Here is a 12184-nt window from a genome sequence, read left to right on the forward strand (position 1 = left end):
GTCACCAATTGTGCAAGTTCTCCCACTTAAAAAGATGAGAGAGGCCTGTAATTGACATCATAGGTAGACCTCAACTATGAGACACAAAATGAGGAAAAAAATTCAGAAAACCACATTGTCTGATTTTTAAAGAATTTATTTGCAAATAATGGTGGAAAATAAGTATTTGGTCACCTACAAACAAGCAAGATTTCTGGCTGTCACAGACCTGTACCTTCTTCTTTAAGAGGCTTCTTTGTCCTCGACTCATTACCTGTATTAATGGCACCTGTTTGACCTTGTTATCTGTATAAAAGACACCTGCCCACAACCTCAAACAGTCACATGCCAAACTCCACTATGGTGAAGAGCAAAGAGCTGTCGAATGACACCAGAAACAAGATTGTAGACCTGCACCAGGCTGGGAAGACAGAATCTGCAATAGGCAAGCAGCTTGGTGTGAAGAAATCTACTGTGGGAACAATAATCAGACAATGGAAGACCTACAAGACCACTGCTAATCTCCCTCGATCAGGGGCTGCACGCAAGATTTCAGCCCGTGGGGTCAAAATGATCACAAGAACAGTGAGCAGAAATCGCAGAACCACACAGGGGGACCTAGTGAATGACCTGCAGAAAGCTGGGACCAACATTACAAAGGCTACTGTCAGTAACACACTACACCGCCAGGGACTCAGATCTTGCAGTGCCAGACGAGCGCGTCTGAAGTTTGCAAGAAAGCATTTGGATGTTTCCGGAAGAGTATTGGGAGAATGTCATATGGTCAGATGAAACCAAAGTGGAACTGTTTGGTACAATGGCATGACAATGATACCAAGCACACTGCCAGGGCAACAAAGGAGTGGCTTCATAAGAAGCATTTCTTCTGGTCCTGGAGTGGCCTAGCCAGTCTCCAAATCTCAACCCCATAGAAAACCTGGAGGGAGTTGAAAGTTCATGTTGCCCGCCGACAGCCCCAAAACATCACTGCTCTGCATGGAGGAATGGGCCAACATACCAGCAGCGGTGTGTGCCAACCTTGTAAACACTTACAGAAAACGTTTGACTTCAGTCATTGCCAACAAAGAATATATAACAAAGTATTGAGATGAACTTTTGTTCAAATACTTATTTTCCACCATTATTTGCAAATAAATTCTTTAAAAATCAGACAATGTGATTTTCTACATTTTTTTTCCTCATTTTGTCTCTCATAGTTGAGGTCTACCTATGATGTCAATTACAGGCCTCTCTCATCTTTTCTCATCCATTTTCCAAGGCACTTCTCCATCAGGGTCACAGGGGGGTGCTGGAGCCTATCCCAGCGGTCATCAGGCGGAAGGCAGGATACACCCTGGACAGGTCACCAATCAGACATACACAATCACACCTAGGGGCAATGTAGCATGTACAATTGGCCTGACTGCATGTCTTTGGATTGTGGGAGGAAACCCATGCAGACACAGGGAGAACATGCAAACTCCACACAGAGAGGACCCCTTTCACCCGGCCAGGGAATCGTACCCAGGCCCTCCTCGCTGTGAGGCAACAGCACTACCCGCCACGCCAACATGCCACCCACTACATATATATATAAAATTGATAGAATATTAAGTAATAATGATTTATATATATATATATATATATATATATATATATATATATATATATATATATATATATATATATATATATATATATATATATATATATATATATACATATATACACACAGACATATAAATAATTATTAATTAATATTCTATAAATTTTGTTTATTCAAAGATTAACACTTTTCTCAGAAAATAAACACAAACTGCACAAATAAATAGATTTTTAAAATGTGTCTTGGGTGCCTAAGACTTTCACACATGTCACGATTGGCTCCTCCCACTCCATGTGCATTTTTGCTTTGGTTTGTCCATGTGCGTTTGTTTTGGTTTAAGTCCTGCCCCCTGTTTGGTTGCTCCGTCCCTGATTGTGTTCACCTGTCCCTCTGTACCCTGTTATTTAAGCCCTGTGTTTGCCCTTAGTGTTTGCCGGTCGTTGCTTGAGGTATCAGTCTCTGTTGATTGTATCAGTCTTTGTTTTGTGTCTTTGCCCTGTTTATAGTTTGTTTGTCATGTCTGACCCATGATCTCTCTGTGTTGGCTTTTTGAACCTGGACTGTTTTGACCACGACCCTTGATCTGCCCTTAATAAAAGTCGCGTTACCTCCGCACATGCGACCGCCTCATCGCTCCGCGTTACAACACAGTACTGTACGTCTATGTAAATCACTCACATCTGCCATTAATGGCAACAAAGCTGTGTTCTAAAACAACCCACATGAGCACATGCTAATCAATAACGTCATGTGAATGAACCACGTGTGTCATGAAGAACAAACTAACCAGCACAACGAGCCTTCGTCAGAAATATAATTTCCTCTGATCAGCTTTCAGTTGTTTGCTATCAGAGCAACACGAAAGCGGAAAGGGTCACATGATTTTGCATCATGTGCTGGCATTAATTTCAGGTTTGTCCCCGTTGCCTTGTTAATGCTGAACTATGCAGCATGTGAAAGAAGACACATGAATTCCAATCAGAGCATTCTTATGTATCTGATCAGGACCACATATGAAAGGAAGTGTTCACATTGCCAGGGTAAAATGGGAAGTGAAGTGAAGTGAAGTGAAGTGAAGTGACGTGAAGTGAAGTGAAGTGATACTTTATTAATCCCACAAATGGGGAAATTCCACCTCTGCATTTAACCCACCTGTGAAGTGAAACACCACATACACACTAGTGAATAGACACACACATTAGGCAGTGAGCACACTTGCCCGGAACAGTGGGGAGCCCTATCCACGGCGCCCGGGGAGCTTTACCATCTTTTGTCTTGATGTGAAACAGGCCTGATGTTTTCAAAGCTGTATGGACATTCAATTTAATCAGGTTTTATCAATTTCAGATTAAATCGGATTTGTTTCTCAGATCAGATCTTTTGAAACAACTGTCTGTAGCATGATTTGTAATTATGTAGCTTTGCTGGTGATGCAAATTTCAAATGCGGGTGCCGGAGAGATAGAGGTGCATCATCTCACTCTCCGAAATGATCTGGCATATGCAGGAATTCCTGGTGATCTTGAATCCCAGCACTTCCATCATTAATTTGACATCGTCATTGTTTGTCGTGTCGCAAGTGACGAAAAGACACTTAGAAATCCAATTTGTTCGGCCAGAGCATCCAGGCTGAGAAGCATATATAAAATTCTGAATGGAATCACATTTCAAACCACCTCCAAATGTAGTTTGGATACAATTTGCAAAAATTGGATTTTATGTTTTTTTGCTCTTTTGCTCATAAATAAATCTGGATACAATCTGGATGCCAAAATTCCAGATTTGTGCTGGCAGTCAGAACAAGGCCTTCTCATATGAGATTCCAGATCGGATGCCTATCCAATTCGTGGCCCTTTGACCTTAAAGAGAAAGCTCCAATCAGAATTCAGGTGTCTTTTGCAGGAGTCTTGTGCAGGAGCCTATCCCAGCGGTCATTCGGCAGAAGCCAGGATACACCCTGGACAGGTTAGCCTCAAACATTTTTATGGTCTTAAATATTGCTTATTGTCCCTTTAAGTCATAAAAAACATTACAAAAAATAATTAACCTAGTAAGAAATAAGACTAAAAAATTACCCTTATTTGTAATAAATTATAAATTATAAACAATATAAGTGTTAATGGAGCTGTTCAAATAAAAACAGGTAGGCACAGCTTAATTATACCCTATCAGTTTGAGACAATGCAGCCGCAGGCACACAATGCACATAGGTAGTGAGCTAGAGAGTTTTGTAGAGTGTGTCTCACCTATCTTGTTCATGGAAGACTTATCAAACTTCTTCTTTAGTTCAGTCTTTTTTGACAAAGGTGAACACTCCATGCGTACTTGTGTCCGCTTTCAAAAGATTCAATTTGCTGCTGATGGGAACGTGTTTTTTATGATGATCCATGCCAAAGGAGGGAATTCAGTATCATAGCATGTTATTCTCTTCTAGCAGTCACCGCTATTCTCTGCATACTCTGCCTATTTTAATATCTGACTCTAGACACATCTCTCTTCATTTAATATCACTGATATATAATATAATATAATATAATATAATATAATATATAATATAATATAATAAATATAATATAATATAATATAATATAATATAATATAATATAATATAATATAATATAATATAGGATAGGGCAGCACGGTGGCGTGGTGGGTAGCACTGTCGCCTCACAGCGAGAAGGGCCTGGGTTCGATTCCCCGGCCGGGTGACCAGGTCGTCTCTGTGTGGAGTTTGCATGTTCTCTCTGCGTCGGTTTCCTCCCATGGTCCAAAGACATGCAGTCAGGCCGATAGGACATGCTAAATTGCCTCTGTGTGTGAGTGACTGTCTGTGTCTGTCTGTCTGCCCTGCGATGGACTGGCAACCTGTCCAGGATGTATCCTGCCTTCCACCTGATGACTGCTGGGATAGGCTCCAGTGCAACCCTGACAGAGAAGCAGCTTGGAAAATGGATGGATGGATATATAATATAATCTTTTTCAGGCCTTTCTCAAGTTTTCAGTGTCAGCACTTAATATAGGAAAAATACAATAATTATAATTCACAGCAGTTATTGAATAACGCATAGCAGTTATTGAATACTTAAACACGTTTCAGTGAAAGTGACACACCAGTTCCCACTGCATGGGCCACAGAGGGTCATTGAAATGTAAGGAATCAGGAACAGTGTCTCCAAAACCCCGCCTCCTCTGCTTCTGCCCAGGAAGCTCAGCAAACTCTGGTGAGAGAGTGAGAGATATAAGGGTGAACAAACTAATTGTTTCAGGCATATATTTACTGAATATTAAAGAAATACTCTTCACAACGCTAATGATGCTAAAAAATTGTGTTATTGTGTGTGTGTGTGTGTGTGTGTGCGTGTGATGCAAAGGTGTCTCTTCACCACCAAGTGGTGAAGGGTCCGTGTGTGTGTGTGTGTGTGTGTGTGTGTGTGTGTGTGTGCGTGTGTGCGTGTGTGAAGGGTCTCAGAAATCCACTCTCGTGCTGATGGAGGACACAACTCCAAGATTTGCATCTCATTAGCATCATATTAGCATATGATTTCCATACTTATATCCTTAACAGACCAGCTCAAAGTGAGTACTGGTTCATCCAGATAACTCTCCTTCACTTACCCCGAATCCTTTTACCCTCACCTAATACTAATCCCTCTATCACTGTAGACTCATCTTTCTGTATTCATCCCTCTATTGCTCTATACTCATTTCTCTGTCTCTCTGTACTCATTCCTATATCACTGTACTCATCCCTCTATTGCTCTATAATCATCTCTCTGTCTGTCTGTACTTATCCTTCTATTGCTCTATACTAATCTCTCTGTCTCTCTGTATTCATCCCTCTATTGCTCTATTCATGTCTCTGTCTCTCTGTACTCATCCCTCTATCAATGTACACTCATCTCTCTGTCTTTCTGTACTCATCCCTCTATTGCTCAATACTCATTTCTCTGTCTCTCTGTACTCATTCCTATATCACTGTACACTCATCTCTGTACTCATCCCTCTATTGCTCTATAATCATCTTTCTGTCTGTCTGTACTTATCCTTCTATTGCTCTATACTAATCTCTCTGTATTCATCCCTCTACTGCTCTATTCATGTCTGTCTCTCTGTACTCATCCCTCTATCAATGTACACTCATCTCTCTGTCTTTCTGTACTCATCCCTCTATTGTTCAATACTCAATTCTCTGTCTCTCTGTACTCATCCCGCTATTGCTCTATACTCATGTATCTATCTCTCTGTACTCATCCCTCTACTGCTCTATACTCATGTCTGTCTCTCTGTATTCATGCTTCTATCACTATACACTCATATCTCTGTCTCTCTGTACTCATCCCTCTATTGCTCTATACTCATCTCTCTGTCTCTCTGTACACATCCCTCTTATGCTCAATACTCATTTCGCTGTTTAACTGTACTCATCCCTCTATTGCAATATACTCATGTCTCTGACTCTCTGTATTCAACCCTCTATTGCTCTATATTCATGTCTCTGTCTCTCTGTGCTCATTCCCCTTTTGCTCAATACTCATCTCTCTGTCTCTCTGTACTCATCACTCTATTGCTCTATACTCATCCCTCTATTGCTCTGTACTCATTCTTCTGTTTCTCAATACTCATTTCTCTGTCTCTCTGTACTCATCCCTCTACTGCTCTATACTCATGTCTGTTTCTGTATTCATGCCTCTATCACTGTACACTCATCTCTCTGTCTCTCTGTACTCATCCCTCTATTGCTCAATACTCATCTCTCTGTCTCTCTGTACTCATCCCTCTATTGCTCAATACTCATCTCTCTCTTTCTCTGTACTCATCCATCTATTGCTCTATACTCATGTCTCTTTCTCTCTGTACTCATTCTTCTGTTTCTCGATACTCATTTCTCTGTCTCTTTGTACTCATCCCTCTATTGCTCTATACTCATCTCTCTTTCTCTCTGTACTCATTCTTCTTTTTCTCTATACTCATGCCTCTGTCTCTCTGTACTCATCCCTCTATTGCCTGACACTCATGTCTCTGTCTCTCTGTACTCATCCCTCTATTGCTCTATAATCATCTCTCTGTCTGTCTGTACTTATCCTTCTATTGCTCTATACTAATCTCTCTGTCTCTCTGTATTCATCCCTCTACTGCTCTATTCATGTCTCTGTCTCTCTGTACTCATCCCTCTATCAATGTACACTCATCTCTCTGTCTTTCTGTACTCATCCCTCTATTGCTCAATACTCATTTCTCTGTCTCTCTGTACTCATTCCTATATCACTGTACACTCATCTCTGTACTCATCCCTCTATTGCTCTATAATCATCTTTCTGTCTGTCTGTACTTATCCTTCTATTGCTCTATACTAATCTCTCTGTATTCATCCCTCTACTGCTCTATTCATGTCTGTCTCTCTGTACTCATCCCTCTATCAATGTACACTCATCTCTCTGTCTTTCTGTACTCATCCCTCTATTGTTCAATACTCAATTCTCTGTCTCTCTGTACTCATCCCGCTATTGCTCTATACTCATGTATCTATCTCTCTGTACTCATCCCTCTACTGCTCTATACTCATGTCTGTCTCTCTGTATTCATGCTTCTATCACTATACACTCATATCTCTGTCTCTCTGTACTCATCCCTCTATTGCTCTATACTCATCTCTCTGTCTCTCTGTACACATCCCTCTTATGCTCAATACTCATTTCGCTGTTTAACTGTACTCATCCCTCTATTGCAATATACTCATGTCTCTGACTCTCTGTATTCAACCCTCTATTGCTCTATATTCATGTCTCTGTCTCTCTGTGCTCATTCCCCTTTTGCTCAATACTCATCTCTCTGTCTCTCTGTACTCATCACTCTATTGCTCTATACTCATCCCTCTATTGCTCTGTACTCATTCTTCTGTTTCTCAATACTCATTTCTCTGTCTCTCTGTACTCATCCCTCTACTGCTCTATACTCATGTCTGTTTCTGTATTCATGCCTCTATCACTGTACACTCATCTCTCTGTCTCTCTGTACTCATCCCTCTATTGCTCAATACTCATCTCTCTGTCTCTCTGTACTCATCCCTCTATTGCTCAATACTCATCTCTCTCTTTCTCTGTACTCATCCATCTATTGCTCTATACTCATGTCTCTTTCTCTCTGTACTCATTCTTCTGTTTCTCGATACTCATTTCTCTGTCTCTTTGTACTCATCCCTCTATTGCTCTATACTCATCTCTCTTTCTCTCTGTACTCATTCTTCTTTTTCTCTATACTCATGCCTCTGTCTCTCTGTACTCATCCCTCTATTGCCTGACACTCATGTCTCTGTCTCTCTGTACTCATCCCTCTATTGCTCTATACTCATGTCTTTGACTCTCTGTACTCATCCCTCTATCACTGTACACTCATCTTTCTTTCTCTCTGTACTCATTCTTCTTTTTCTCTATACTCATGCTTCTGTCTCTCTGTACTCATCCCTCTACTGCTCAATACTCATCTCTCTGTCTCTCTGTACTCATCCCGCTATTGGTCTATACTCATGTCTCTATCTCTCTGTACTCATCCATCTATCACTGTACACTCATCTTTCTTTCTCTCTGTACTCATCCCGCTATTGGTCTATACTCATGTCTTTGACTCTCTGTACTCATCCCTCTATCACTGTACACTCATCTTTCTTTCTCTCTGTACTCATCGCACTATTGCTCAATACTCACCTCTCTGTCTCTCTGTACTCATCCCGCTATTGGTCTATACTCATGTCTTTGACTCTCTGTACTCATCCCTCTATCACTGTACACTCATCTTTCTTTCTCTCTGTACTCATCGCACTATTGCTCAATACTCATCTCTCTGTCTCTCTGTACTCATCCCGCTATTGCTCTATACTCATGTCTCTATCTCTCTGTACTCATCCATCTATCACTGTACACTCATCTTTCTTTGTCTCTGTACTCATTCCTCTATTACTCAATACTCATCGCTCTGTCTCTCTGTACTCAACCCTCTATTGCTCTGTACTCATCTCTCTGTCTCTCTGTACTCATCCCTCTATTGGTCTGTACTCATCTCTCTGTACTCATCCCTCTATTGGTCTGTACTCATCTCTCTGTCTCTCTGTACTCATCCCTCTATTGCTCTGTACTCATCTCTCTTTCTCTCTGTACTCATTCTTTTGTTTCTCTATACTCATCCCTTAGTCTGTCTGTACTCATCCCTCTATTTCTCTACACTCATCCCTTAGTTTCTCTGTACTCATCCCTCTGTTTTTCTATGCTCTTCCCTTAGTCTCTCCGGATACATCCCTTTATTTTTCTACACTCTTCCCTTAGTCTCGCTCTACTCTTTCTTCTGTTTCTCTACACTCATCCCTTAGACTCTCTGTACTCATTCCACTATTTTTCTACACTCTTCCCTTAATCTATCTGTACTCATTCCCCAATTTTTCTACACTCTTCCCTTAGCCTCTCTGCACTCATCCCCCTATTTTCCTACACTCCTCCCTTAGTCTCTCTGTACTCATTCCACTATTATTTTACACTCTTCCCTTAGTCTCTCTGTACTCATCCCTCTATTTCTCTACACTTTTCCTTTAATCTCTCTGTCCTCATCCCTCTATTTCTCTACACTCATCCCTTAGTTTCTCTGTACACATCCCTCTGTTTCTCTACACTCATCCCTTAGTCTGTCTGTACTCATCCCTCTATTTTTCTACACTCTTCCCTTAGTCTTTTTGGATTCATCCCTTTATTTTCCTACATTCTTCCCTTAGTCTCTGTGTACTCATCCCTTTTTTTCTGTACACTCATCCCTTAGTCTCTCTGTCCTCATCCCTCTTTTTCTCTACACTCATCCCTCTATTTCTCTATACTCTTCCCTTAGTCTCTGTGTACTCTTTGTTCTATTTTTCTACACTCTTCCCTTAGTCTCTTTGTACTCATCCCTCTATTTCTCTACACTCATCCTTTAGTCCCTCTGTACTCATCCCTCTATTTTTCTACACTCTTCCCTTAGTCTCTCTGTACTCATCCCTCTATTTCTCTACACTCTTCCCTTAGTCTCTCCAGATTCATCCCTTTATTTTTCTACACTCTTCCCTTTCTTTACACTCATCCCTTAGTCTCTCTGTACTCATTCCTTTATTTCTCAGTGCTATTCCTTTTGTCTCTCTGTATTTATTCCTATACTATTTTTCCCCATTAGTCCTTCCATTTTTCTCTCATTATTTTATCACTCCTGCCTCTTTCTCTCTCTCTCTGCCTCTCTCTCTCTCACTCTCTCTCACTCTCTCTCTCCTTCTCTCCCTCTCTTTGAGTTGCAGATTGAAAGTGAGGCGTCATTGTGGTGAAGAGAGCACGTTTCTGTCTGTGAAGGAGGCTCACTGCAGAGCTACGTGAGTGTTCACACAGACACACACACACACACAAACACACACACACATACAAACGCACACCTCCCCCTATAGTAACAACACTTCTATCAGTATTTAAGAACAATGGAACACAGAAGAAAACAATCACATTCACATCACACACAGTATTAGGAATGAGTCAGAATTTTTCAATATTCAAGCATTAATTAAAGTTTGAAAGATCAAATACTTAATTCAATGTCTCGTTCTATTTATTCTCTAATTTAAGAAGCAGAGAGAGAAATATGCCTGTCTGTACTCCACCAGAGGGCAGTGTAGAGCTTGCAGTTTGGGTCGGTCAGAGTTTGTTATCCAGACCAAAGAATGAAGCATAGAAAGACTGCTGCAGCCAGCTAAAGGCTACTGCACAATGAATGAGAAGTGTTGCAGAAAAGCACAGATAAACCAGCTCTAACTCATTTTGGCGTGTACTAATTTAGATTTACTGCAGTATAACTCTTTACATGCTCACTGATTTAGTCCTAAACAGTTTTAGGTGAAAACAGTTACAGTGCGATTAGAATAGTCAAAGGGGCATGAGAGTAGACTGGATTGCGTGAGTCTTGCTGCCAGTGCGTGAGAGTTGGCAGAACAAAATGACCTACCAATGAATCTGGACACTCATGAAGTTACCTACTACTGCTTTGTTTTCACTGATTAAAAACACTCTGGACCGACAACAACGGTTTAATATAATACAGTCATTCACTGCCAGTGTGCATGTTGTAGATCAGTAGGGGCCGGTCCCCATAAGAACAGAAAAGCAACCAAGGGAGGCGCAGCCTGCTGAAATCACTCTAATCAAAATATAAAATATGTCAGCTCTGACAAAAAAAAACTTACTTCCTATGTTGAACTTCAAAAAATGAAAGACACAAAATTATTCATAATACAAACAGCACCCGGTTCCAGCTTGCTTACGTCTGTCTTTCTTACTTACTTAATTTATTTAGGAATTTTTATCTTCTTTTATTCTTTTTTTCAATATAAAGTTACAAATTTAAATACAAAATTTGACTATAATTCCCATCTGTACTCACTAATCATCAACCACACACCCACCCAACCCCACACACCCGCCCACACACCCACACACCCACACACACACTGCACTCACTGAGGAGTGTGTTGTTCTTTAGGCCTTGTAGAGCTGCTCTTTTCTCTCTGAAGTGTATATTCTGCCTCTGGACCCACTTCACCTGCAACACACACACACACACACACACACACACACACACACACACACACACACACACACACACACACACACACAAACACACACATTGTTAGCTTCAGTTCAAAGAGATACTGGATTAATCATTCTCTCACACATATACAGACACATCCAAACAGCTTTGATGTGTTAAACATGCAGTGAAATGAAAATGTTAGAACCCTTGACCTATGATGGCCACAGAGAAAAAGAGTTGAAACTGAGAAATTTTATTGTTTTTTGAAAAATATATGCGCATTTTGGATTTGATGCCAACAACACAGTCTAAAAGTTGGGACGGGGGAACAAAAGGCTGATAAAGTAATGTAATGCTAAAAAAAAAAAAAAATCACCTGGTGGTAAATTGGCAACAGGTCAGTACATGATTGGGTATAAAAAAACCATCCAAGTCTTTCTGAAGTGAAGATGAGGAGGGATTCACCACTTTGTGAAAGACTGTGTAAGCAAATATGCAAATTCAAGAATAACGTTTCTCAATGTACAATATTGAAGAACATTTGCTTTTCATCATCTATGGTACATAATAACATTAAAACAGAGAAATCTCTGTATGCAAGAGACGTATTTTTTTCACCACAATTACTTTTCTATTTGAAAACTAAATGAGCAGAAGACTTGCCTTTTGGATACTGAGGTTAGGGTTAGGGTTAGGTTTAGGTTTATGTGTAGTATTTAGCTACAGTAACACGAATCAATAGAAACCTATAGACGTCAAACGTGTGCTATAGACGTGTGCGCGTGTGTGTGTGTGTTTGTGTGTATAGGATGTGCACGATTGACCACACTGACACTGACCCCACGGCCAAGATATTCATCATCTAGAGGAGACAGACACACACACACACAAAAGGAAGGTGACGGAGAGATGAAGGAGGGCACAGATGGACAGACAAGCTGTCTGAGAAGGTGAGAGGGAGAGAGAATGTGTGTACAAATGTGTCTACCCAGTATAGTAAAATACATGCAAATGT

At 40.6% G+C, this 12184-nt stretch overlaps 1 protein-coding gene across 2 annotated transcripts in view; it reads right to left on the reverse strand.

The window, feature by feature from the left end:
* LOC108411523 (PC3-like endoprotease variant B) overlaps positions 1 to 12184 on the reverse strand; it is a 219783-nt gene that overhangs the window by 149704 nt on the left and 57895 nt on the right. For both annotated transcript variants that reach the window (XM_017683140.2, XM_037530903.1), the window contains exons 4-5: positions 11097 to 11178; positions 4696 to 4802 (exon numbers count right to left, since the gene is read on the reverse strand). In XM_017683140.2, coding sequence (XP_017538629.1) covers positions 4696 to 4802; positions 11097 to 11178 — 189 coding nt within the window. The remainder of the gene's footprint in view (positions 1 to 4695; positions 4803 to 11096; positions 11179 to 12184) is intronic.

The sequence above is a fragment of the Pygocentrus nattereri genome, chromosome 19 (assembly GCF_015220715.1).
Source record: "Pygocentrus nattereri isolate fPygNat1 chromosome 19, fPygNat1.pri, whole genome shotgun sequence".
Lineage (NCBI taxonomy): Eukaryota > Metazoa > Chordata > Actinopteri > Characiformes > Serrasalmidae > Pygocentrus > Pygocentrus nattereri.